The sequence below is a fragment of the Lutra lutra genome, chromosome 3 (genome assembly GCF_902655055.1).
Source record: "Lutra lutra chromosome 3, mLutLut1.2, whole genome shotgun sequence".
Classification (NCBI taxonomy): domain Eukaryota; kingdom Metazoa; phylum Chordata; class Mammalia; order Carnivora; family Mustelidae; genus Lutra; species Lutra lutra.
This window is the reverse complement of record NC_062280.1, coordinates 47,872,506-47,900,371: the sequence shown is the minus strand read 5'-3', so window position 1 is coordinate 47,900,371 and position 27,866 is coordinate 47,872,506. Positions and strand designations below refer to the sequence as shown.

General features: G+C 59.0%; 1 protein-coding gene across 7 annotated transcripts; it reads right to left on the bottom strand.

Moving 5' to 3' along the window:
• Nucleotides 1-4,220: 4,220 nt before the first annotated feature.
• Nucleotides 4,221-25,365, bottom strand: D2HGDH (D-2-hydroxyglutarate dehydrogenase). 7 transcript variants are annotated; one of them, XM_047721665.1, is made up of 10 exons: nt 25,314-25,365; nt 24,162-24,529; nt 18,713-18,770; nt 17,903-18,042; nt 17,078-17,271; nt 16,312-16,480; nt 14,147-14,290; nt 11,161-11,303; nt 9,550-9,715; nt 4,221-5,385 (listed from the first exon to the last, which is right to left on the bottom strand). In XM_047721665.1, the coding sequence occupies exons 2-10, from the start codon at nt 24,517-24,519 to the stop codon at nt 5,126-5,128; spliced, it is 1,632 nt and encodes a 543-aa protein (XP_047577621.1). In that variant the 5' UTR covers nt 24,520-24,529; nt 25,314-25,365; the 3' UTR covers nt 4,221-5,125. The 7 variants fall into 7 exon arrangements, with proteins under 7 accessions (XP_047577621.1, XP_047577622.1, XP_047577619.1 ...); XM_047721666.1 differs by having other exon boundaries at nt 25,261-25,363; XM_047721663.1 differs by lacking the exon at nt 25,314-25,365 and having other exon boundaries at nt 24,162-25,241.
• Nucleotides 25,366-27,866: the final 2,501 nt, after the last annotated feature.

Sequence of the window (27,866 nt, the reverse complement as noted above, 5' to 3'; positions counted from 1 at the left end):
CTGTTTCCTTGGGGTCGGGATGCAGGTGCCTATCTGGCTGCCCAGGAAGGGTTGTGGTGGGGCCAATAGACCAGGGCAAACGGCCGTCACTCCAGCTTTAAAAGGTCCTTCATCCACCTCAGCAGGTTCCCGCCCCCATCCAAAAAAGCACGCTTCTGGCTGACAGGGCACTCATCTGTCTGTCCACTTCGAGATGGAAAGGAGTCCCCAGGTGGGCACAGGGCCAGGACTGTCCAGCACGGACACCCCACCTCCCTACCAGCCTGGGCCTCCAATTTTGTTTTTGCTGGAAACGATTCCCTTCCCCCTGACATACTGTCCCTGTAACCCTGACTGTCCACCAGCGCCCTGGGTGGACACTGGCTGCCCCTCACAGAGCCAGAATCTCTGACGGGTGACAAGCATCAAGCTCCATCCTGAGCAACCCGAAAAACCACAGAGCTGCCGGAAAGCCTGTCCCTGTGGTAGCCCCAGACAGTGATGGACGGGGCTCAGGGTCCAGGGTGATGCAGCTGGAGGCACCAGGTGTCCAGAGCCATAAGCCCCAGGGGAGCCCTATGGGACCAGGCCTTGGCCAGGGGCTGAGAGGCCAAAGTGAGGGGAGAGAATGAAGGGTGGTGCAGCTGAGCTCAGGGAGGACAGGGCGAGGATGGACCATGGGGTGGGGAAGGCGGGGGCTCCAGGAGAGGAGACGTCCATGGGAGCTACCCTGGGGACACGGGATGGGCAGGACACGCTGCGGGGTGCTGGGACATGAGCCCACCCTGCAGCATCATCACGAGGCTCTGAACTTGGGAGACCTGGCTAGATGACCCTTTCTTCCACCTCTCAAGGCCTAGCAGATGGGGAAGACAAGGGACCCTGGTGGCACCCTGGAATGCCCCTGTCAAGGCAGTGGGCTCAGTGAGAGGACAGTGTGCTTCTTGTCCAGCCCCCATACAGGCCCCCCACGTGGGATGGATTTTTCCCTGTGCCCCGTGGCCAGGCAACCGCATAGGCAGGACAGGGCAGGGCTGGCCAGTCTCAGAAGGGGTCCTGCTGCTCCTCACCTGTGATGCACCCATGAGCCCCAGTGTCCACTCTGACAAGGGCCTGGGATGGAGAGCCCCACGTCACCCCACAACAGGCTGTTCAGGGGAGGCCCAGGGGGCAGCGTGGATATGGGTGCCCGGAGACACCCATGGCCTCCCCTCCCCACTCACCCACCCATGCCTGCAGCCTAAAGTCATGATCCAATGGCAGGTGGCGGCCCACTCCACCTGGACACACCATGAGCCTCTGCATTCCCCCTTCCTGCTCCACATTTAAGGGGGACACTGCCTCTCCACCCGCTGCCCAAACCTAGACTGTCATTAGCTGGGAGTCACCTCTCTGATCCCTGCATTTATAGACACTAGGGCCCAGGGGCATGTTTCAGCAGTTGGGGTCCCTCTCCCCTAGCCCCAGGCGGGAAGAGTGGGCTATCCACTGTACCCCCAGTTCAGATTGGGGCTGGGGGAGCAGAACAGGACAAAGCAATGTGACATGGAGCCTCAGCAGCCCAGCCCCAGGGACGGAGGGAAGGAACCATCGTGGTGCCAGGCCGTGGGCTGAGACCCCAGGAGAGCAGGGTCCGCTGGGGTCTAGCTTACACCCAGCAGGAGGATTCCAGGGGACACTGGGAACAGGTGCAGTGCCCCTGCTGGCAGAGCCACAGCTGGAGGGCCCAATGGGCACTTCCATGCTGCCCAACTACAGGATCCCTGTCCACGCTGCCCTGGCCTGCCTCACAGGAGGGGCCATCTGGCATGGGCAGGGTGCCCCCAGCAGCATGGGCCTGCTCCGACTCCTGTCTCCGTGCTGGACATGCAGTCCAGTCCTGCTGGGGATGGACAGACATGGAGGCACGCCCTTCTTGCTGGCCCAGGGCTCAGGGGAGGGAGGGCCAGGACCTCTGCCAGCAGACCAACTGCCTGCCAGCGTCCACAGAGCAGGCCTCCGGGGCCCTGGCTTTGAACCACATCCGTAAACAGGAGTGTGACCATGCCCCGGGGAAGAGTCACTGCCCCTGCCATGTCTGCTTCTGGGGCCAAACGCGAGTGAAAACTCAGGCAGCCAGATCAGACAGGTCCCAGCCCTGTGCCTCCACACCCCCTCGGACCCACCTGCCACTCATCTCCCTTGCTGTCCAGGGGCCCATGGCCACTGGGCCCAAAAGCGGTCTGGGCCCTGCACACTCTGCCCAGAGATGAAAGGATGGCATCTGACTGGGCCACCGTCCCATGGAGCACCTAGCTTCATACCCATGGACCAGAACTAGCAGGAAGGGGAGCCTGGAGCCAGACCTACCCAGAAAGCTCTCTCCTCACACACCCCTGCATAGGAGCTTTTCCAGAAACCTCACAGTGACTCTGGGTGTCCCCACAGGGCAGGGGTCAGGATATGCCAACACCCATTGGAGGCTTGCCCAGGGACCACTATGAATCCAAGACTGCTGGGGGCGGGGTCCAGCCTGCACACTCCTCCTCAGCACCACAGTGGACAGGTCATGTCCCCACCACCCACCTGGCCTCTGAAGCCTGATCCTTTGGCAGGACAAGACCCAGCCTGCTTTCCCCAACCCCTAAGGTCCAACGGGCCTCAAGCCTAGGATGACAGGTGGTATACCAAGGAAGAGTAGGGTGAGGGAGCCCACTGAGTGGACCCCGGTCCCCATGAGGGTCAGGCCTGGGACTATGGCCAGCAAAAGCACAGTCACTGGTCAGTGGGCACTGTGTCCTACAGCTTGTCACCTCTTCCCCTCCCCAGGGCAGCACCCTGATGGACACCCTCAGGGCCCTGCAGAGCCACATGACCCCCAAACTCTTTGTCTGAGCCCTCAGGGTCCTCCATCATCAGACACCACAGCCCTGACCTAACAGGAAGTCAGCTCTCCCGCAGACTCTGCTCCCCTCAGGCCCAAGGAGGGTGGCCCAGGCCCAAGGAGGGTGGCCCAGGCCCAAGGAGGGCAGCCCAGCCCCAGCCACATCCCAGGGTGAGGGGTGGGCAGTGTCCTGGCTCCCCTGCGTTCCCTGGGCTGAGACCACTGGGCCTACTCCCGCCATCCCTCAGGTGGCAGCTCAGGTCCCTGGCTGGGGCTTCCTCCTCACCACACCCTGCGCCCCTCCAACCCAGGGCCTGGCAGGCACAGGCCAGGAGCGGTGAGGGCCGCTGGCCCCTCTGTTTTGTAACCACTTCTCGTGTTACAGCAGCTTAGAGGTTTGAAGGTGAAACTCATAAGCTTTTCCTAATTCAGACACAATAATAGCCCTCAACTCCTCCCAGCGCACTGGGAGATAATCCTCGCAGAAGCCCTACCTACCCGGAACTGGTCCAGGAGGGGCCAGGTTCAGGTCTGAAGACCAGCTTTGGGTAGTCGACATTCCTGACAGCCCAGCTTCCTACCTCTTCATATAATGTCTGGTGTGGCCACGCAGCCGTGAGCTGCAGGATGGTGCAGAACTCAATGCAGTTGGACGGATGCCCCACTAGGACTCACAATGGCCCACGGCTGCTGGAGAACCTGTTCTCCGCAGGCATGAAGGCAGGCGGCCAGCGCTTCACGGGTCTGAGGCGCCGTCCAGACAAAACAGCACAGTACACGCCAGTGAGTCCCGTATGTGTGCATCTATTACGTGTACACACATGCGCCACATCTGCAGCAGTCTGTGTGTACCTCATGTGCACGTGTGTACTGCACGTGTGCACCACGTCTGCACATGGCCCGTGTGGATGTGTGTGTGTGTGCATGCAGGTGCATTCCACAGGGCGAGCCCAAGTGGCCCCACTTCACACTCTGACGTTTGGAGGACCAGCTCATCCTCTGGGGAGATGGAGGCTCTTCCTGCCACCTGCTGCCTGTGACCCCCAGTCACTGTACTGCCTTCTCAAAGGCCCACCTCGACTCTAGCAGAAAACACTTAAGATCTTAAGCCTTTTAATACCTCATGTTGTTTCCATTCTCAACAGTAAATCTGCTGCATCACAACTCTCGATGACAATGACTATGCTACCTCCACGCCCCGCAGCACAACCCTCCCAAGCCCATGAGGTTTTAAGTCGGGGGTGGGGGGAGGGATGGGACAGAGGAAGGGGTTGGGTTTGGGGGCACGGTGTTGGCGCCCAGTGTCCCAGTGCTGAGGGAACAGGCACCTCGCCGCAGGCTTCACCAGACTATTCCAGGAACAGATACAAGGACAGCGTTGTGATCAATTCCCATTTTTTACTGGAAGTTCACGACAGCCAGAAAGAGAAAACGTGTCCAGACCTTCTTCACAGCCCCAGGAGCAGCCCCGGGCCCAGGGCAACAGTGGGGCGGGTGAGGGTGCAGTGTGCGCGCCAAGCCTGCCCCACTGGGCACATGCACTCGTGCACGTCGGGGCTTCTCACGCTAGCCTCACGGACATGGAAGCAGAAGTAGAAGTGAAGCCACAGCTCTGGGCACATCACCGCAAACCACCGGGGTGAACCACGAATGACTAACATCTGATGACTGTCTTGCCAATGGATGGGCCTTCTAGAAAATGGGGGAACGATGCCTTCCAGGGCGGAGAACATCCTATTACTCTGGCTCATCCGAGGGCCCGGTCATCCACAAGGCACCGGTGACCCGGGCTATTGCTCAAAGCTTCTGGACGGAGCCCACACTGTCCCACGGAGCTCGTCACCTCTGCCAGGGACACATCCTGCCTGGGAGACCCAGGCACAGGACCATCCATGCCCCCTCCCACAGTGGCAGCCCCCAGCACAGTGGAATGTGGCCTGGTCTCCCAAATGGGCAGAAGAGCTCGCCCATCCAGCCCACACAGGACGTGCCACAGGAGGCTCTTGCCTAGCCTGCAGAGGGTTGGGCAGTGCCCACATAGGGGCTGAGAGAGCAGACCAGGTGGCTTGGGTGGCTTTCCGCTCTGCCCGCCCAGCAGGGCTGGAAAGAGCCAGGAAGAATCCTGCCTGGGGGCCAGCTCTGGCCCCTCCAGCCTGTAGCTGGGCGCCCCCACCTGCTGCTGCCCCACTCAGCTCATGCCAACCCCGCAGGCCCACAGCCACAGGCAAAACCAGGGTTGGGCCAAGGCCCCTCCTGCGTCTCCTGCGGACCCCGCAGGTCCTGTCAGGCCTGAGCAGGCAGTGTCTTGTAGGGGTTCAGGATGCCCTTGGGGTCCAGGAGTGCCTTGAGCTGCTGCATGAGCCTCAGGGCCTCAGGCGGCTTGCTGTAGCTGAGGACGCCCCTCTTCTTGAAGCCCAGGCCATGCTCGGCACTGACGCTGCCCCGCTGCCTGGCTGTCCATTCGTACACGTACGGTTCCAGGTCAGCCAGCAGCGAGGGGCTGAAGGCCTCCGACGTCACATTGAGGTGCAGGTTACCGTCCCCTATAGGCACAGGGACGCTGGGGTCAGGCCAGGCAGGCTGAGACCCCTTCCTGACAGCCCCTAGTCCTGCCCTGTCCTCGTGCCTGCACCACTGGCCACAGGCCTGCAGTGACGGAAGGGGCCTGCAGTGACCACGCCACAGCCTCCCCTCTACCCACACGGCCCCCTGAGGCTTCCAGCTCCCAGCGACAGACCACCCGCCCAGCCAGCCTCTGCAGGCAGTCCCACATGCCCTGAGGGGCAGAGAGCCTCATGAGCCAGCAGGAGGAGCTCCTAGAGGCTAGAGCAAAGCCCAAGGCAGCAAGGGGCACAGGCCTGGGGCCTCTGATCCAGTGACAGAGAGCCTCTCATGGTCACCTCCCTCCAGGCTTCTCAGATGTAGGGAGCACACGAGGGACCCCCCTCCCACCAGAGTGGTCCCGCTGCTACCCTGCAGGCAAAGGCTCCAAACCCCCCACGGTGGGGCCTGCACAACCACCAGCCAGCCTACAGGTTTCCAGCTGGAATTCCCGCTACCTCAGTGGTCCCACGGACCCTGAGCTGAGAGCGTGAGGACGAGACAGGCTCCAGCTATGAGACCCCGCCCCCTCCACTTGCACCCCTGCACAAGCAAATCACCTCCAACCCAGGCCTCAAGTAATCCCCACAGACGAAGCCCCGAGAGAGACGAGCCCACACCCAAAATTCCACGTACACAAGAGCGGCCACCATGAGCAAGAACCGGCAACCTGACCACAAAGGCTTCAGATCCCGTAACTTCCAGAAACAGAACCCAAATGTCTCCTACGTTTATAGAAGTAAGAGATAAAACATATAAGACACGGATTGAGCAAGCATCTCAAGTCAACCAACTTCCAGAAAAGAAACTACCAATCACCAAGAGGCCGGAGTCCACAGACAGGTTTCGATGCGTGTTACCCCCCGCAGGAGATGAACAGCACAGAAGGGAAATCAAACATGTGACCTGAACATGATGCGAAGTCAGGGCTGGGCCGCTGAGAAGGCAGGTGAGGAGCCACAGGGCTGTAGCCCCGGGAACACAGCCAGGAAGGCAGGGGAGGATGGGCAGAGATATCTGGGGACAGAAGGGCAGAGCCACCCCCCTCACCACAGCCCCATGGCACCCAGACGCAAAGGCAAATGCTCACCCAAACAAGTAACCCCGAAGAGCCCCCCAGACAAGGGAAGACAAGAAAACTGGGATCCCTGCGGACAGCAACACCACAGGTCCATGCACAGCAGGCCGCCTCACCCCACGTAGGAGAAACAGTCACCATGCAGATGTTCACATTGAAGAAGCCCTGAGCAACAGACCAGCAGAATCCATGATGCTCGTCATCTCCTGTTCCTGGAGCCAGAGACAAGGCTGAAGCTCAGGCTGAAGCTCAGGCAGAGGCCACGACACCAGAATGAAGAGGGACATAGGCGTGGCTGAGCCTGGGCCATTGTCGGCTGCATAACATTGGCACCGCCACACGAGGCAGAAAACAGAACCAAACCAAACTACACTCCAGGAGGGGCAGCCAGGGGGGTTCAGGTGGTGAAGCGTCTGCCTTCAGACACGGGTCCTGGGGTCCCGGGATCAAGCCCCGTGTTGGGCTCCCTGCTCAGCAGGGAGTCTGCTTTTCCCTCTGCCACTCCCTCTCCTCTCATGCTCCTTCTCTCAAATAAATAAAAATCTTTCAAAATAAATAAATAATAAAGACAACGAATGACAAACTGCATGACAAGGAGACCCCACCTCCACGGTGTCTGTGAAAGATGCATCTACACCGTAGGATGGAAGACAGTGAAGGTAACAGGAACAAACACAGGTCAGGGAAACACTAAATGGGAGGAGCCCGTGTGACTGGTCGGAGGCCAGCACAGGTCCAGCATTCAGAAGGATCTACTGTGATGAGAGTGCCCATTCACCCTGGAATGAGAGGACAGGTGCAACCCCTATCCTCCAAGAGGATGTAGCTGCGGGAGAGGGGAGCAGCCTGCTGCTACTGTGCGGACTTCCGCCCTCTCACTGATGGGGGGGGCAGGGGGGCCATGGGTGCACGCGTGGTTCAGACCAGGGGGCGTGCATGGCTCAGACCAGGGGGACGCACGGGGCTCGGACCAGGGGGGAGCACACGGTTCGGACCAGGGGGGTGCACACAGCTCGGACCAGGTGGCAATGCTGGCCCCACAGGGGCCCCTCCAACCTCACGCAGAGCCCAACAAGGCGATACACAGACATTATTTAACAAGAGCCATGGTGGGAACGGCAAGCCTGGTCCTCGGGGGGAGTCTAACCCCTGCGACCAAGCGGAGAGGCTGGAGGCCCTGAAGACTCCCGTGCTTAGAGGCACCGCAAGACACACCTGACAAGGGAGAAGACACGTACACTGAGGACAACGGTAATGACAAGAAACATGAGACAGAACGCAGAGAGTGGCCAACCGGGTGGGACCACAGACCTCATGAGCACGCGACAGATGCAGACGAGGAAAGACATGAGGAACAAACCCGACCAGGACTAAAACAGGGGCCACCCCACTAATGCTGATGTGACACGGGAATGAGCGTGACAGACACCTGTGTGTCAACGTGTCCGAGGCTTCAGAAGAAACAGACACACTCCCAGAAAACAAAATGACTGAAACTGACCCAGGAAGCTCGGCCTGCCCTGCAGCTGGGGAAGAAACTGGCCTGCAGTCAGCCCCCCACCGCCCAGCACACAAAACCCTCTGCCCCGAATCCTTACCGCAGCTCCTGCCACATGGCCAATGAGGCATCAAGGTCAACTAGTCGGACCCCTCGGGGCCCAAGGGAGAGACTACAGCCACGCCACTGTGGGATGACGCTGGCATCCATCGCGGACACGGGGAAGGGACTTATAGCCCAGGACGTACCAGGGAAACCCCGCACATAACACAGGCACACGGACCAAACAAGACACAGAGGACCGTGGCCAAGCTGGGCAACCCCCAAACTACAGCCCCACCTGCACAAGGGGCCTGGCAGGAACAGTCTCACGGACCACAGAGAAACCAGGCCGGTTGCCCCACTGGACACCAGAGAAGCCCTCAACAGGCCATGAGTCTCGCCCCACCGGCAGCAAAGGCTGCACTCAGTGCCCCTTGAGGCGGAAGGTGGGCCAGCAATCCCCAGCCCCACATCCACACCCAGCAGCCTCACCACCTCGCCCAGGCCCTGGCCGAGGGCACCGGTCCTCCACCCCCGCTCGGGTGTCCACCTCCCAGAGGCCGTGCCAGGCTTCCTCCCCGACACTGGGTTCGCCAGCCCCACATCTCCACCTGCCAACATTCTGCTTGAGATTGCCCAATGATTTTTACCTTCATGTAGTCCAAGTTAGCAGCAATCTCCCCCTATGGTTTATGCCTCCCGTGTGGTCCTGACAAGATCTCCCCACCTCAAGGTCACACACACACTCTCCCATCCCCTTCTTAAAATTTCACACGTTGTCCTTCACGGGTGTGAGTCTACTCTGTACAGCAGCGCTGTCTGCCAGGAGGGAGGGACCTTTCCTGTTCCACAGACAGCAGGTGCCCTGAGCCACTGAATGTCCTCACTGTCCTTGATGCCAGGAACCCCCCCACCCCCCCAACTCTGGGGGTCACCATCTGTCACACACTGAGCATCCCAGACACCTGACTTGCGGAGCCTGCTCACGAGAAAAGGCACCACCTGTGAAAATCGTTGTGATGACAAGTTCCCAAACCAAGCATCAGAGATGTCGGGACAGAGTATGCCGTGTGCCAAGCCCCTCACCCCATTTCTCCAGATCCTCCCTCAACTGCAGGAGGGGGACCTGAACCCCCCATTACAGACAGGCCATGGAGGCTGCAGGCATGGGGCCCTGTGCAGCCCATACGCACGGCTGCCAAGAATCGAGAGGGATGAGACATTCCTTTCTGAGGAATTAATCACTTTAAACATAAAGCTTGATTTTTCTGCAAAATAGAATTATCTGAAACTAGTTTTCAAACGCTTGCACCTGGCAAGGGGAGTGAGAGGCACTCATCAGGGATACAGCAGACTGGGTCTGAGGGCAGGCCACCGTGGTGGCCAGCAAACGGAGGTCCTTTCCAAAATGCCCGAGAACCATGAAAATGATTAGAATTCTCTCAACAACTAGCATCCCCATCAACACCTGATCCCAGAACAGCTCACCCAAGTGGCCATAGCCCACCACATGCTTGGCCTGTGAGCCAAGGCGGGCGCGCAGATCAGACACAAGGTCATAAAGCCTCTCGGTGGGCAGGGAGAGGTCGTACTTGTACACATAGCCGTCCCGGCTCAGCGCCTCCGAGATCCTCTCCCTCAGGGCCCACAGCGCCTGGGACAGACAGAAAACAAAGTCAGAGGGGCACCGTGAAGGGTGTCTAACAGCAATTAGAATGCTGCCGGCCTCAGATGACCAGGAAGGTCATGACGGAACTTCCCAAGTGACAAAAATATTCTGTATTGTGACAAGCACGGGGCTCTGACCCAAGAATCCATACAGGACGGGACTCCAGAATGTGGCCATGGTTCACCCCAGGGCACACAGACAGCCCCTCTCCAGGAGGATGGAGGACACTCTGGGTGGCATGGTGGGAGAGGCTGGTAGGGGCTGCTAGCTGGCGAGGGAACCTGAGCGATGGCAGGGTCCAGCAGGGAAGACACTGCAGACAAAGGGGACGGGGCTGCTGGGCCCTGGGCTGCCCGAGACACACATGGGTGCTGGAGCTTGAGCGGGAAAGTGAGGGCGGCGCGGGGTGGGGCTGAGGGGGCCTGGGGAGTGGGGGGCTCTTCACATCACTGCCCTTCTGCACAAAGCCAGCCATGGCTTACTGGCTTGGCTGGCTGACTGGTCACAGAGGACACTTGGAAGTCCTGGTTACAGAGTGGAGGAAACGGTGCTGAATGTGCCATCGCTCAGCTATGGGGCTGGCCCCATCCCACCCACATGTCCCCTCATTCAGGAAATGTCTCAGCAAAATTTCTACGTGGTAAGGACTGGTTCCTCCTGCTTTTCCACATGACACTTTTCCAATGCCAGGTCTGCCCCAGAAGAGTAGCAACAGCCCCTCACCTCCACAGGAACCAGCCAGCGTCTGGCTTCCCCCATTCGCTCACTGGCTTTCAGGGTCACTACACGGTCCCTCTGTGCCCTCTCCTCGACTCCCATCCCAACCTGCAGCAGCTCCTGCCCGCCACCTTTCTCACACACCCAGACCTGCAACGACCCCACACGGTCCCCCGCACTGCTGGACCCCAAGCTGGAGTACTACAGGGCCATGCTGCGGCCCACAGGCTTCCCTGTCTGACCGTCCATACCTGCCCCACCCACGGGCTCCCACTACCCAGGCCCCCCCAGGATGGTGACAGCAGCTCCCACCGCCACGGGCCCCCCACAATGGTGATGGTGGCTCCCACTGGGTGACTCAGTCAGTTAAGTGTCTGACTCTTGGTTTCGGCTCAGGTCATGATCTCAAGTTGTGAAAATGAGCCTGTGTCACACTTCATGCCTGGTGGGACGTCTGTTTGATACTTTCTCTCCCTCTGCCCCTCCCCCCACTCACACTCACTTACTTTCTCAAATAAATAATTTTTTAAAAAATAATTTAAAATAAAATATCACTGATCACAACAAAGACCCAAAAGCACGTTTCCCAAGAGGCAGGATACCTGCTCACGTTCCGACTACCCGTGCTCTGAGCCAGACATGAGGCCCAGCACAGACGTTCTGGACCAGCTGAGCATGGGGGATGTGAGGAGGCACGGGCAGCACACACACACCTTGAGTCTGGTCTGGTCCGTGGCCACGGTCCCATCCGTCACCAGGCCAGAGCTCAGCGCCTGCTCCAGGAAGTCACTCAGCTTCTCGGCGTCGTGCCCCGCTCTGGAGCCTGAGGTCTCCACTAGGACATAGAACGGACTTTCTGGAAGGCACAGAAAGCAGGATGAACAGAGGTGGTCAGACAGAGTGAGGACAGGCCTGGGTCGGCCTGTCTGAGCGTCTCTGGCGGCCCCTGTGCGGCCCACAGAACAGGAAGCCTCTGCCCAGACTTGGTCTCCGGTGGCTTAAAAACCGGTGTTTCATGGGTGCCTGGGGGGTACATCCGACTCCTGGTTTCAGCTCAGGTCTTGATCTCAGGGTCGTGGGACCAAGCCCCATGTCAGGCTCCGTGCTCTGTGGGGAGTCTTCTTGTTCCTCTCCTCTTGGTCAAGCCCCGCCCCTGCCCAGCTCTCAGGTACATTCACTCTCTCTCTCAAATAAATTAAAATAAAAATATAAATAGGTCCTTCCTGGGGTGCCTGGTTGGCTCAGTCAAAAGAGTATGTGACTTCTGACCTCAGGGTTGTGACCTCAACCCCCACACTGGCTGTAGAGATTACCAAAAAATAAACTTAAAAAAAAAAAAAAAAAGGTCCTTCACTGGGAAAGAAACCACACTCCCCAGAACACATGAACAGCCCTGAGCGATGTCATGGGCACCTGCACAGGGCTGTGGGCAGGGAGCCCCTCTTACCTTCCCGCGGTGCTGGGGAGGCCACGGGCTACAGGAGAGACCACTGTGCCCGCGGGGTGCTGTGATGCCCGCAGCACTCGGCTTAGCACGACATGCAAAAAAGGCATGATTTTACCCAAGCTGTCTCTTTTTTACAGTTTTTTTAAAAATGCATTAGGAACTATAAGAGAATTTCAAGCTTGTCTTTTTTTTAAGGCTACCGTGAATTTATTTTTAACTTACTGAAATCAACAAATGAAAACATCAAATGCACAGTTCTTCCCTTTAGCACTACGTTATAAGTGCCTTCCAGAAAAATACTACAAGCCCATCCTACTATAAGGAGAACAAGTGTTTTCTAGATATTGGCATTTCTCCATGATGAAATACAAATTCTGCTCTTTAATTTATCATGTCCTAGAAAACACTGGGAGTGTTCCAATTTCTATGGGCTCCTTTTCCAATTACAAAAGTAAAAACATGCTTATAAAAGGGAGTTTGGAAAACAAAGACAAGTATAAATGAAAAAAAAAAAATTCCCCAGCTTGCCAGATGTAGCAACCAGCATGGTCAGCAGCACTCCTTCCTGTCTTCCAGTCAGGGAGATCTGCACACTGAAACCTGCCCAGGACAGTGAGCTGGCCTTTCCTTTCTCCTAAACATGACCTTAGGAGCAGCTTCCTCACACACGCGCCCAAGGGCCACACAGTGCTCCATCTGCCCAGGGACTCTCCATCCTCCCAGGGACCTTCTGTCCACCCAGAAACAATCCGTCCATCCAGGGACCCTCCGTCCACCCACAGATGTTCCATCTGCCCGGGGACCCTCCGTCCGCCCAGGGATGCTGTCTACCCAGGGGCACTCTGTCCACCCAGACACCCTCCATCCGCCCAGGAACTCTCCATCCTCCCAGGGACCTTCCATCCACTCAGAGACACTCTGTCCACCCAGGGACCCTCTGCCTGCCCAGAGACCCTCCATCCATCCAGGAACACTGTCTACCCAGGGACCCTCCATCTGCCCAGGGACCCTCCGTCTGCCCAAAGACCCTCCATCCACCCAGGGACCCTCTGCCTGCCCAGGGACCCTCTGTCCGCCCAGAGACCCTCCGTCCATCCAGGAATGCTATCTATCCAGAGATGCTCCTTCCATCTGGGGATACTGTCTACCCAGTGACCTTCCACACACCCAGGGACACTCCATCCTTCCAGGGACCTTCCACCTACCCAGAGACCCTCCATCCACCCAGAGACCTTCTACCCAGGGACACTGTCTACCCAGGGAGCTTCCATCTGCCCAGGGACCCTCTGTCTGCCAGAGACTCTCCATCTGCCCAGGGATACTCTATCCACCCAGAGACCCTCTGTCCACCCAGTGACTCTCCATCTGCCCATGGGTCCCCCACCTTTCCAGTGATCGTATCATATCTTCTTTACTACTGGATGTTCCAGTTGTTTCCTGTTCTATTGTACCAAATGCAACACCTCATTAGAAATTTAAAGCATAAAGATCTTTCTGCCTGACCACACGCTAAGGTCCTAACCCGGCCCGTCTGACTACAGAGAGGGACTCAATGTTATATTAGACCATAAGGGCAGGCCCAGATCCCATAGGACCACAGCTCTCCTATGAGGATGAGGCACCACGGATCTCCTGTACACACAAGGCCGTCTGAGCACACAGCGAGAAGGGCACCGCTGGCTGCACCCGACACAGGCCAAGCCGCCCCACAACCCGACACTCCAGCCTCCAGAGCCGCAAGAAGCAGACATCCCATGGGGACGCCCTGAGCCTCTGGCTTTCCACCAAGGCTGCCCGCACCAAAGCCACCACCTTTCAGGAGGCTCTCGGAGGTGAAGACGCTGAGACCCACAGTAGAGAGCTCTCTCCTCGAGGAGCACGATGGCAGGCGGCCCTTGGAACGCAGGGCCAGGGCTCGGTTGGCTAAGTGGGAAAGTTCCACGGACCAGCGGCTCCTCTGGTGGAAAAGAAGCACTTCTGACCAGCACGTTGAGGACCCTCAGAGACCCTGGGGCTCTGGCACAACTGGCGGCAGCAACTGCACCCACACTGGGGGCCCAGTTCCCACGCGGGTCAGAGAGTCTCGCTCGTCCGGGTATGGCGACGCTGGAGCCATGCAGATTCTGGCAACCTTGTCACCACCTCCCCCTCTGTGGACAGGCTGATGGCCTGTCAGTGACCAAAGAGAGCATCCCCTGAGACCTATGGCATGAGGGCCACGGCGGAAGCTGCCCGGCCACAGGGGTCGATACCTTGCACGGGGCTGGCAAGGCGCAGGTGGTGCGTGACCAGCCACATGCACTCAGCGTCCATGAACTCATACGCAGACAGGATCTCACCCAGCAGCTCCTTGCCACTGCTGAAGGTCTGCAGGACCTCAGCAAAGCCCGGACAACCTGCGAAGGCAACAAGACCTCAGGTGTGGGCACCAGAGCCCCGGCCAGACACCCCCACGTCCCCCCGTGAAGTAGCTGCGCCGAGTGGCCCTGGATGCTGGTGAGCAGGGCAGCCCAGTGGAGCAGCAGAGCACCACCACAGGGACGCCCGCGAGCCAGTGGCACGCGTGTCCCAGGTAGTGACGGTCTAGAAGGAAAGGCCCGTAGGAGGACCCACGGTGTGCAGGAAGGTCACAGGAACCAGAGGGGCCGGGGCGCACAGGGGGCCAGAGACGGGTCGTACTGGGAAAGGGCTTCACTGCCTTTCTCTCACCACAGTGAGCACTTGTGTTTCCAGGAGCCCAGGGCGAGTCACTCAACTTACAGAACAAGGAGAAATCTCTGAGGCGCCCGGGCCTGGGGAGCCCGTCGTCAGCAGCCGGGAGCAGGTGGGAAGGGCCCAGGACACTGACTCTACGCTGGGGACGGGGTGGGAAAGCTGACAGGAGTGTGTTCATAGAGCGCAAGGCCAGAGGCAGATGTCTCCTATGCACACCCGGGCGCATGTGGAGTTCCACGGCTGGATAGCGGGGCTGGACGTGGGGGCTCAGTTGTCTGGGGATCACAGCGTGCGGCAACACCGGTAAGCAGAAAAGATGGGAAACAACGCAGCAGGAGTGTAAAAGGGTGGAAACCGTGGGAGGGATGAAGAGGACCAACCACAGAGCTTTGTCGTGAGTGTATCAGGTCACAGCCCTAAAGGGGGAGGAAGATGGCCAGACGCCTCCAACTGACAAGACACCAAGACATGGGGTGAGGAGGCCTGGAAGATCCGAGGTGAGAATGTGTCCTCAGAGGCAAGAGACCCCAAACCACAGATGAGCAAAGACACAGAGAAAATCTTCAAAGTGACCGAAGACCAAAGCGTCAGCACCAGGAGCAGCAGCCATAGAGGACACAAGCGCAGGATGCGAGACAACTCTGAGCAGCCTCATTTGAGAACCTGCGACAGTGTCTCCATGGGCGAGGGTTGGGGAGGCGCGGCCAATGGGCCAGCCGTGAGACCCAGGCCATGCTTACGGGGAACACGAGCCCAGTGCAGAACGGCACATCAGAAGAGGAAATGGCACGTTTGCAAGAACACAGCAATTCCAGCCACAGAGACAAGGGAGGCCGTGAGACCTGGCACCCTGCCATGGGTACAGACACCGCAGAGCACAGCCAACAGCGGACTGGGGAGTTAAGGTGCCCATGATGACCTCCAGAAGACCGGATGTCCCACAGCCTCTTAACTACCAGAGTTTGACGGGCTCTGAGTGGAGGCAAGGCAGAATATGGTTTCAGAGGAGGAGACGCAAGCCCACGCTCGCAGTCTGCTGGAAGCAGAGGATCCGATGGGCAGCTGGGGACAGGGCAGGGGACAGAAGGGACAGCATGAGGGATAGCATGACAGTGGGGAAAGTAGAGGGACAGCAAGGGGTCATGGTGGGGACAGCAGGAGGACAGTGGGAACAGGGTGGGTGACAGGGTAGAGAACAGATCAGGGACAGGGTGGGGGACAAGGCAGGGGACAGTGAAGGACACAGTGGGGGACAGGGCAGAGGTCTGTGAGGGACAGTGGGGGACAGCATTGGGGACAGTGTGGGGAACAGGGCAGGGACAGTAGGGACAGCAGGGGGATAGTACAAGGACAGTATGGGGGACAGGGCAGGGACAGTGAGGGACAGCAAGGGGATGGAGAGGACAGTGTTCCTACGGCTGTGACTCATTCAGGAATGAACACACCAGAAATGACACTGCTTCACTCAGAATCAAGGAAGGAGATGGAGCGGCAGAGCTGAGCAGAGGCCCAGTTGTGCTAAAGAAAAGGGTGTTCTGCCCTGAGATGGGAGAGGCCCCCTGCAGATCCCCCGTCAGGAGCACCAACCCTCCAGACACAGAAGCCAGGAGACACAGGAACGGCCCCCCTCGTGCCAAGGGCCAGGCAGCAGGGCAGTGGGAGGGACAGGGCAGCCAGCGGTGCACCCCAACAGCCGGCCTACCGAGAAAAGCCACGTTCACTGCCCTGGGCTTGGGTGGACACTGGATAGACACAGCCGTGATGACCCCCAGCGTGCCCTCCGACCCGATGAAGAGCTGCTTCAGGTCGTAGCCCGTGTTGTCCTTCCGCAGAGAGGTCAGGCAGTCCAGGACAGTGCCGTCGGCCAGCACCTAGCCGAGAAGGGGAGAAGGGCCTATACGTGGGCCCTCGCAGGCACCCTTCTCATCTCGCCCCCATGCCCAGGGGTCCCACAGAAAGCAGAGCCAAGCACGAGCCCCCAACCCATCCCAGATGGAGGCCCCAGGGTGACCCCAGGCCAGAAGGCGCCCCAATGGGGCTAAGAGAGGACTTTCATGCCCCCCACACTCATGGAGCTCAGGGCCCAAAGTGGGGAGGCAGTGGCAGAGAATCACATAGCAGGGGGGCCACGCCCTGCAGACACTTCATCCACCAGGCCCTGGACCTCACCCGGTGCCGCCAGGCCCCTGCCCTGCCACCACCCCCTGTCCCCCCACCCCCCTTGCCGCTTGCTGCTCCAAACTTGCCCCCCCCCACTGACCCCGCCCCAGCCCCGCCCCGGCCTTGCCCCACACCACCCCAGAGAGAGTGCCCGAGGGGGCACAGACCCATGGAGTCAAGGCAGGTTGGCGGGGGCCCGCAGACACCTCACACGCTAAGTACTTTCAGCACTGGGAAGAGGCTGAGGGTCCGGCCACTCGGACACAGGCAGGGGGACACAGAGGAAAGTGGCCAGCGCCCCAGCTTACCACCTCCAGGCCCAGGACAGTCCCGTGAAGTGAGCCGTAGCGCAGAAACCGCAGGCCGCCTGCGTTGGTTGCCACGTTTCCCCCAATGTGGCAGCTGCCCTTCGCCCCCAGGTCCAGGGGCATGACGAAGCCCCTCTCCTCCACATACCGGCTGAGCTCCTCCAGGACGCAGCCCGCCTGGCATACCAGGGTCCCTGCCAAGAGAACATGCTGCCACGGGAGCCAGAAGATGCACCGCAGAGGCTCTGCGGGGGTTAGCCACCTGGAACAGGGGTCCCCCTCAAGGACAAGGAGCATGTCCCCCAACCTGTCCCCCAGAAGTTACCGTTATCTTTTATCAAGAAGAAAAAGAAAAACTGATGGGGAAAAATAAAGAAGGAAATCCTCACGCACACACTCGTGGAAGGGAAGGGATGAGCATCGCTATACGGCAGTGCCTTCACCCGGGATGGGGAGTCCCACCACCAGAGGACGTGGAACTTGGACCACTGTTGGCACAGAGCTATGGTGCCCAGGTGCCCCCAGCAAAGAGGATGACCCGCCCAAAATGCTGTGCTGGAGAGACTGCTGGAGCCGCTGAGCGGAAAGCACCTTGAGACCTCCTTGTACCCCGTCCTTTGTGCCCTGTTTACAAGGGCAAAAAGAGCCGTCCTGGTTAGAAAATATCATAGTTGGAGGAGCTGCAGCAACAGCCCATGCCCTTCAGCGCAGACCCACAGCACAAACCACCTGAGTGACCCCTGGACAGCACCCCCAGGGCAGACAAAGCCGGGCCTCTCCTCCCCAGCCTGTACCCCTCACCACCCGGCCACAGTGCAGGCTTACCGGACACGCTGTGGAAACTGATGACCCGGTTCATCAGGGTGGTGGACAAGATGATCTCATCAAAGACGGGCACACTGCCCCCCACCATGCCCGTGTTTCCCCCCTGCGGGTTCACAGCCAGGTTCCTCTCATGACAGTACCTGGGGCAAGCACAGGACAGGCATCAGGGCTCTCTGCCCTCCCCCTGCACCACCATCCCTGTGCAACGTGATCCAGGCCAACCCTGGCTGCAAGCCCACCGAACCCGGAGTCCCCCCTCTTCCTGCCGTGACCTCCATGGGTGGCACCCTTGGTCCCTGCGCACTGCCGGCGGGTCTGAGGAGGCCCAGGGCCACCCAAAACGGCAGCGAGCCACAAGTCTGCACAGTCCAGATCACAGACAGGTTGGTATTCGTACCCGAACATCCTGAGAGGCCAAGGCTCTCCCTGCACAATGCGCTGCACAATGCACTGCACAATACACTGCACAATACAGGTGCCAGCAGCACCCCCTGCTGTTCACCAAAAGCACTGCAGCCCCTCCACCCAACGTGTCCCTTTCACCTCCCTTTCACCTCACCTCACCAGAAACTGGCCTGGAAGCCTAAGGAGCACAGAGGGATGGTCGCAGATATGGCCAAATGGGGAAGACACAATATGACAGTACCTAACCCCACCGGGCAGGGAAGAAGCGAGAGGAACAAAACCTCACCAGGGTCTACATCTGGAGGGAAGAGGGCTTGCTTTCGAGTGTCCTCCTCAGTCACGTACCCTCCATCGTGTGCCCTCCCAGTCGCCCACCACCGCCCAGGGGTCCCATGCGCTCCTTACCTGAGGATGCGAGCCACCTCCTGGGAGGTCCGGGGCCTGAGCAGCACCTTGCTACAACCTGCAACACCAAGGACACATTACACACACAGAAGGCAGCGCTCAGTCTACCCTCCAGAAGAAGGTCCTCCTTCCTCTTCCTTCTTCCTCTGCAGGCTACCCGCACAACCAGGGTCAGCACCAAGCCCAGGAACCTCAGGGACGAGGGCGAGGTGTCAGACACGGGCCCCACCTCTCTGGGCAGGGAGGCCACGGCTGGGGCACCTGCCTGGCTGCTCGCTGGGAGGGGCCGTGTTTCCCCCACCTAACTGCACCTGTGGGGAGACAGCGACCTGTCCAGATCCACCCCTCCACCTGTGTTAGTACCTGACTTCCCACCGTGGGGCGGGGCTACCCATCCCCCTCCCATATGTGTTTCATCTACTCGGGGCACACTCATGGCTCCTTCTATGCATCAGGTGGCGGCTCTAAGCTGTGATGACTGACGGGATGCCAGGATGCATGCCTGGATGCCCGTGCTTCGGGGTTCCTGACCATGGGCTCCCCAAGACAAGCAGGCTCTCTCTGGCCCTCTGACTTCATTCCAAGTGCACAAGCAGGTGAGGAGGCTCCCGGGAGGTGGGAGGCACAGGACACCCCCCACCCCCCACCACCACCGTGTCAGTGACCTCTCACGCAGCTTTGAGATCTGGCTGCAGTTCTTAGCTTACATGCTTTTTAGGAAAGTCTGAGTTACTAATATTTACAATCCTTGTATTAAATATAATTTAATCGTACATTTACATGTTAATTTTTAATAACAGCTGTGTTTCACAACTGGCTTGATAGAAAAGTCTAACAATTTTTAAGTAACTGGCTCTCCCTGCACGTCCCTGTCCCCGAGCCTCCAGGAGGCCTTAGCAGTCTACTGTCCACCTTAGGACACTGGCCAAAAGGAGGCAGCCGTCAGCATGCTGCTGGCTGATGACGGCACTGGCTTCTGGAACGTGTCGGGGGAAGTAGGAAAGGACTTTGCAGACGGGCTGCCCCAGGGTTCACTAACATTCATCTACGCCCTGGTCTTCTCTCTCATGTGCTCAGAGTCTCTTAAGTCGAGGGACGGACTCAAAAGAACAGAAGGGAAAACAGAAGCAGGAAAGGCTTCAGTGCAGAAGGAGCAGAGCCGAGCTCTGGAGGGGACAGGCAGGGAGGAGCTAAGGCTGCGAGCCTCTCTGGCCCGCGACTCTCGTCCCTCCGCTCGAGAAAGGCAGACTGAGTGCCAGTTCCTGGTCTCAGCAGCACAGTCCCCATGCTGCCCACCACCTGCTTCTCCATCCTCATGGCTTCCCGGCAGCCCTCCAAGGCCTTCGCTCACTTGGGACGCCCAGGGCGTGGGGTACGGAAGGACCCTCCTGGGACACGGCCTGTCACCTGTCACAGCATGCCTACTCCCGGCTGGCGGTCTCCCTGCCTTCCTCCCAGGGACCAGAGCACACTGCCACATCAGGGCTGGCAAACCCCACACTCAGGCCAAGCCCAGCCTGGGCTACGCCTGCACGTGGAGCCCTGCAGGAATAGCCCGATGACCATTTGTTTGGTGTGGCCGCTTTCAGACGACAGACTATGGCAGACACCAACTTGACCTCTGCAGGACGCTGCTGAACCTGATGGCTGAGACTTTCACCTCCAAATCTTCTCTCCCAGCAGCTCAGCCCTGGGACCCAACACTCCACCCCTGGGAACCTGGGCTGAGGGTCTTGATCCCCAGGCTCCAGGAACAACCTCCCGGCTTGCTTCTTCCCACCCCAAGGCAGCAGTCCCCAGGCCCTCCCTGTCCCACGCACTAGGGGACAGGCAGCAGTCTCTCTTGCACCACACCACCCCCACAGACCATAGCTCTCACTGCCTCCCCCATCCTCATGTTAGCAGTGCCCCCACCTGCTTCTGCATGGGCCCCCACAGCCATTCCTCCCAAGACTGCGGCCCCAGGAGGGCCTGGGTCCCTCCACGCCCAGCTCCTGGACAACTTCACGGCGATCCTGTTTCTCACCAAGCTACCAGTTCTTCCCTCTCAACCAGATCATTCCCATCCACCTATTAATCTGCTGCGACAGCAGTCTTGTCTGAAACCGGCCCCAAAAAGGCAAAAACATCTTCTCTTGACCCCATCCCAACTCCCACCCCGGCCCCCCTGTCCCCCTAAGCCCAGTGCCTCCACCAGATGGGGGCCTCCCAAGCCCCCACGAACAGCTCCAACCAGAGGCGTGTCCCTTCCACGCTACAGACAACCTCCTGCCATGGGCCCTGGTTTAGCAGCTGCTCCTGACCAGGCAACCCCTGGCGACCCCTGGCTCCCCTTTCTTCACACATGCACCAGGTCCTCCTCAGCCCCGGCCCAAGCTGCTCAGTCCCCTTGGCTGGTGCCTGCTCACCCCCATGGACCACAGCGGCCACTGGCCTCCTTGGACATCGGAGCTGCATGGACCCAGCCCTGGGCTAGCTGGCTTCACAGCCCAACGGGCCCCTTCGCGTGTCCAACTGGACTTGTCCAGACCCAGATTTCCAGTTTCCCCACAGACCTGGTGCTCCTGCCATTTTCCTCAGCAAGTGGAAGGCTACCTCTGCAACTGCTCAGGCCATGGGTCCCTGCATCCTGGCTCCTCTGACACCCTACACACCCATCAGCACATCCCAGACTCTTCTTTGCACACACACAGAGCTGACACCATTTTACCTGACCACCCATCGAAGACTCAGCTCTCCTCTGAGCTTCCATGCCCAGGGAGTGAAAGCCTCTCCTCGACACGGCAGCCATACCAGGCTGTGGGCCTCTCTCCTCCTGACCTCCTAGTAGCTCCCCATCAGTTACTGGGACTCACCTGGCCCTCGAGGTATCGATGACCCAGCCCCCTCGCTCTCTGACCTCCCCATCGTCCATCCACTCCAGCCACACATGGGTCTACAGCTCCCCAAACATGCCAAGCATAGACTTGCTCAGAGGCTTTGCACTGGCTATTCCTGTCCCAGAACACCCTTCCAGATGGCTTCCCCAGGTTCCAAGGAAACAGCATGTGCTGGGGGACTCTCCTGGGCAGGCATGCCCACCTGGCAGGCAGCCCACCGTTCATGCCACCGCCCCTTGGGTGAGCCTCCTGTCCATCCTGTCCCCAGCCCTGCACCATGTGCAGACACACAGTGAAGTGCTCACTGAAGTTTATGGGGTCCACCCATGAGCAAAGTGATCTAATTTTTGGACAGTTTCCATTTCAAATAAAGTCCATTTTTAAGAAAATTATAAAATCTTAATCGGCTTTTACTAGCTGCATTTTCTATAGAACTCTTAAGACTAAAACGTTAAATGATCATAAGTTTAGACATGCTTTCTCCCCCAAAAACAGCTACATAAAGGGGTTATTTCGAAATTGAACAAACAGGGGCGCCTGGGTGGCTCAGTGGGGTAGGGCCTCTGCTTTTGGCTCAGGTCATGGTCTCAGGGTCCTGGGATCGAGCCCTGCATCGGGCTCTCTGCTTAGCAGGAAGCCTGCTTCCTCCACTCTTTCTGCCTGCCTCTCTGCCTACTTGTGATATCTGTCTGTCAAATAAATAAATAAAATCTTTAAAAAAAAAAATGAACAAACAACTTCAACAGACACCCACTGGGCAGGTGTTGTACACCAAGTCCTGCAGATTCAGAGACACATACACCCCAGTGCCGCCCTCCTGAGCTCAGGTGTCAGCAGCCGGGGGGCGAGGGTCGTCCACATGAGCACAAAGACACAGACCGAGCCACATGAGGCTTCCAGGAAGAGCCCCCAGCACACAGCTAAGCCCTGTCCGGCGGGGAGGGAGGCAGACAGGCCCCATTCCAGTTACAGTGTGTACTCTGGAAGCCCCAGGAGGAAGACACCCCAAGTCTTGAGTACCCAGCACCCTGGGCTTTTACCTCTGAGGTGGGAGCCCCATCCCCAGTTTGTAGGGTTTGGCGCTCAGGCCGCAGGGCCGGCCAGGACCGGGGCCCGGCCTGGTTGAGCCCAGGATGGACAGCACCCTCTCCTGCCTCTGGGAGCAGGCATGTGAACCTGCATGCCCTGTGCGGGCAGTGGGCTCCCAGCAGGCACCATCCTCCAGCCCCGGGGGGTCCTGACTTAGCAGGTAGGGTGGGGCTGGAAGCCCTTCCACTCTGGGCACTTGGGCCACAAGGAACAGTCCAAGGAGGATGCCTGGGTGGCTCCGCTGGCTAAACGTCTGCGTGGGATAGAGCCCTGTGTCGGGCTCCCTGCTCAGCGGGGAGCCTGTGTCTTCCTCTCCTCCCTGCTTGTGCTGTCCCCTGCTCTGTCTGCCACTATCTCTGTTTCTCTCAAATAAATAAATAACAGTCTTTAAAAAATTAGAAGTCTGAGGACTTCCAAGGTATCCGACCCGAATCTCTCCCTGTGAGTATAGCGTGTCCCACACCCCACCTCCACGTGCTACAGACTCTGCACCATAGGTCAGTTCACAAGCTGGTTCAGACCCGCTCTCGGAGTTCTTCGAGCCCACGCACAGCCCTTGCCATGGTGAGTCGCGGCCACTGGACACCCCCCGACACACACACACAATGCTCTGTCAAGTCCCACGGGCGCCGGATCCAGCCCTACCTGGCTGCTGGAGTGTCCTGGCATTACATGTGTAATTCGTGACTCTGTTGTAAGCAAGCTCTCTTCTGAGTCTCTTTAATATTCTATAAGAACATCGTATTGGTGTTTTGTGTTTTGTAACTGAAAAGGCAGCTTACATTATCTCTGAAAATGTTGCAGGACAGAACACAGAGTGACAGGATCTTTCCTGTGGGAAGGGGTGCACTGGGTCTGGAAGGCTGAGAACTCCCAAGCTGGCACAGGCGTGTGCTGCTGCAGACACATGTGCTGGGAGGAGCGGGGCTCGGGAGGCCCAACCAGCCCCCTGCTTCTTGTCTGAAGGAGCTGCCGCAGGCAGACTGGGCCTCCCAAAGTGTGTCCGTGTCGCATCCCTCAGAACCTGTGCATGTGCCTTGATTTACATAAAGGGTCATGACATATGTGATCAAGTTAAGAGTCCTGAGACAAGGTCCTGGGTTTAGGTGATGCCAGGTGTCCTTAAAGGGACACAGACGCCTGCAGCCCCCAAGAAGGAGCCCCCCAGAGCCTCTAGCAGGAGCAGGTCCAGCCTCCAGAGCTGGGAGCAGGCGAGCCTCCGTCACCCAGCTTGTGCTGGCTGTCACAGAGGCCCTGGGAGTTCACGCGCATCTCTCAGAGCAGCCGGCCACCTTGTCTTTTACTCTGTAGACATCACGCAGCACCAGTAAACCTCCAGGAATGTTGTTTTCACAACAGTTTGAAACTACAACACAGCCTCTCCTCAGCATGAGAGGGTGTGTGTGCCAGGCACGCCCCTCCACCCCAGCATCGTCACAGCCCCTCCCTGGAGCACGTGCTGTGGCCAGACCCTCACTCACCTCGGACCGTCCTCAGCCAGTCCACATTGGAAGCCTCCAGCACCTCTGGGTCTGTGACGACCCCGCCCGGGAGGATGCGTTCAAAGGCTGCCAGGTCTTCAGCAGACACCGCCGAGAAGGGCAGCCGTGTCACGGGGTAGCGCTGCTGGGTCAGTACCACCTCCGGCGCACCAGGGGGCGTGGAGGAGCTGCTCCTTCGGACCAGGGGGCTGACGCCCAGGGCCCCCCCAGGGCTGAGCAGGCTGGGGATCCTGGACACCCCTGCCCGTGTCCTGTGCTGCACAGATGCTCCCCGAGCGCACACCGCCTGCCACCGGGAGAGCCACACCAGCTGCCTGGGCACCACATGGGGCCCCATCGCTCCTGCCCTAAAAAGCAAGCGGTAGGACCTGCAGATCCAGAAACCACAACCCAAGCCCAGCTGCAGTCCAGGAACAGAGGCAGTCTTCCAGGGTGAGGCCATGCGGTTCCAGCCTCCTGGAGAGACCAGCCAAAGGGCATGGGGGCGGAGGCGCTGGGCGGGCTGCCTTTGAGCCTGACCCGGCTGGGTTTCCCTGTAAGGCCCTTCTGGGCACAGGACAGTGGCTGGGAGCTGGTCGAGTCAGAGTCGAACACTTGCAGTAACAGAGCTCCCTCTTAACCCTCCTGCTTCAGGACGAAACCAGAGTCTAGGCACTAAACGGACGGATGCCCTGAATTATGCGATGAAGAATGGCTGAAACGGTAAATGGGTACCCGCCGGCACAAGTCTGGACAGTGCAGGAGTTAACGACAAGCACGGAAAGGGAGGCTTCCAGGCTGCACACCGCGCTGCAGGCACCAGCCAGCAGCGTAGCACCCCCAGCCCGACTGAAAACACAGAGGGAAGGGCACAGGGGCGCGCCCCTCCGCGGGCTCCCCGGGCTGCCGAGCCGGGTCCGGAGTTTACGCACATCCTGTGCGTCCGGGGACGCGGCCGTCGGGGCAGCCCACGGGCCGAGGACCGGACGCGGGGGCACCCACTCCGGTGAGGGGAAGCAGCCCCGCGGACTCGCATTCAAGGACGCCCCCGCCGCCCCGACCCGCGGTCCCCACACCGCCTCTAACCGCGTCCCCAAACCTTTGACCCAGGGCCCTCGGCCCAGGCCCCGGCGGCCGCGCGCGCACACTCACGTCCGCGCCCCCGACCCGCCGCCGCAAGCGCCTTACGGCCCGAGCCGGGACCGACTGCGCCTGCGCACTGGCGCCCTCCGGCCCCGCCCCCCCCACGGGATAGGGCGACCTCCAGGCCCCGCCCCCAACCCTACGGGCTGCAGGTGCACCCTGGCGGGCGCGTACTTCGGTCCGCCACACACCGCGGGACAGCCGTCCTGGACCGGTGTCCGGCACTGCCCAGCAGGGGTCCCCGCACACTCTCCCAGCCCTTCCCCAAGGCCGGCTCTACCGTGATCCACATAACCACCCCGCTCCATGCCCGGCTGCGGGGCTCTCCCCAGGGAACTCTGTCCCCCACCAGAGGTCTCTGGCTCCCTCAGGGGATCTCTGCCCCCTTAAGGGCACTCTGCCCCACCAGGGGTCTCTGGCTACCCCCAGAGAACTGTCCCTCCTCCCCGCCAACCCCTGCTCCTAGCAGGGAACTCTGGCTCCCAAGAACCCAGCACCTTGTGCTGATCCACCTCCAGCAGGTCGGGTGTGCATCACAGGCAGAAGCCACAAGGCTCGGAAAGCTGCTTGTGCCACACAACCTGAGCCTTTTCCTGAACAAAGGCTCAAGTGAGGAGAGGTCAGAGGGACCATGCCAGAGCTGGGTGGCCCGGACACCGCCCCAGGCGGGAAGCAAAGGCAGCCCGGCAGGAATGCTGCCCCTTACAGCCCCACCATGGGCTCTGGCAGGCCCTCTGACCTCTGGCCTTTGGGGCTGTGAGGCCTGGGCACCTGAAGAAGACAAAGGCAGGGGTGGCTGATGGATGTCCCAGTGGCATCAGCCCTGCAGCACTGTGCCACCTCCTGGCCTCGTCACATTCCCTTCAGGGGTGCAAGCTGCCGCTGGGTCCCAGCTCCCCGGGGCACCCCCTCCCTGAGCTCTGCAACACCTGCCCCCCCCACCTTACCCACAGCAGGGCAGCCAGCCCTCCAGGGCTCCAAGTCCTAATCCGTGCTCCCGCTACAGGCTGCTCCCTCCACCAACTCCGGAACACCCCCCACCAGCCTGCTCCTGCAATCCCTATCACCTCGGTGCTCCCCTTCTGCCTTTTCTCCCAACACCCCACATCAAACTGCTGCCACTGTGAACCTGGTTCAGGAGTGGGGCTCATCTCCCGCCCTCTGGCTCCCTGCCGTCCTCCCGGGGCATCTCCAGCGCTTGCTGGGCTCATCCAGTTACCCGGTTACAGATGCCGACAGTGGAGCTGACAGGATGCTCTGGGGATGTTAAAATAACGAAGACATCTGGTCCACAGGACGGAGGCCAGCCGGTGGAGGTGCCCTGTTGGCTTCGCCACACAGGACAAATGGCTCCTCATGGTGTTGCAAATTGGCCGAGAGAATGAGCACAGGCCAGATCCATGACAGCATGCCATGTGCCAACACTGGCAGTGATTCCAGATGGGGACAGCAACTGCAGCTGGATGCATCACCTGTGTCTTCAGAAAACTACATTCCTTATAACCCACCCACCTCCTGTCCATGTGTGTAAAGTATGTTATACGTCACCACTAAGTCTTCCCACTAGGGATGTATTTTGCCTTTGGATGACTGTCCTGGCAAGGAAAGGACATTCCAAAGACTTCCACCTGGCTTCCCTATGGTAATGGCCCTTGCTCCACAGGTCAATGTGAATCCATGTGGGATTCTGCCAGTTTTCAAGTCTGTTTCAATGGCACATTCCAGCTGTGGGAAGACAAGCACAGAGTCTGTGGACACACTCAGACAAATGTCACCTGTCACTTGATAATGGTAGGCCCTCCTGGATTAGTCCACCACAGGCATTGTGGACCTCTGGGACTTACTAAACACTCAGAGCCAGTGAAGATTACCACACCCACCCCACTGGTGTTCCCTTTTTCTAGGCAGTCACCCCAACAAATGGCTGCAGGGACCCTTGGAGTGCCCAGAGGGAATGAGTGCTTGTGGAGGCATTCCAGGCCCTTCCGTCAGAACCTCACCTGACCTCCAGCTAGGACTCTGGGTCTGTGAGTTGGTTTTCATCTGGAAAACAGGTGAGAGGCTGGGCCTGTCCATTGTGGTGACCAAGCTGGGTTTCAGGACCCTGACCATTAATACTCCTCAAAGAAAAATGTCCTAAGTACTATTTAGTTCCCCAAGGGGTCTTCACGCCTGCGCAGATCTGGGAGCGCAGACCTCTGTTCCAGAGAAAGCACTTTATGCCTTTATAAAAGAGCAATTCCAAGTAGTCCACAAGGACATTTCTTATGGGCTTGGGGACCGGTTCCGGACACAGTGGCAGCCAAGCCGTGACCCTCACAGTTTACCAGAGGGTCCATTTACCATCTCTGGCCATAGCACTGAGCGTTTATCATTTCCTAGAATGACTCCTTCTCAAACCTTTGTTCCAAAAAATACTTCATTTATTAAACAATATATCCATAATCTAGAACATGATCCAAAAATACAGATATACATCTCTACATTATTTAATAAAAAGATTTACAATATTATCTTTCCTTTACAAAGGGAACATAGATAATTCCTTGAAAATAAAATGTA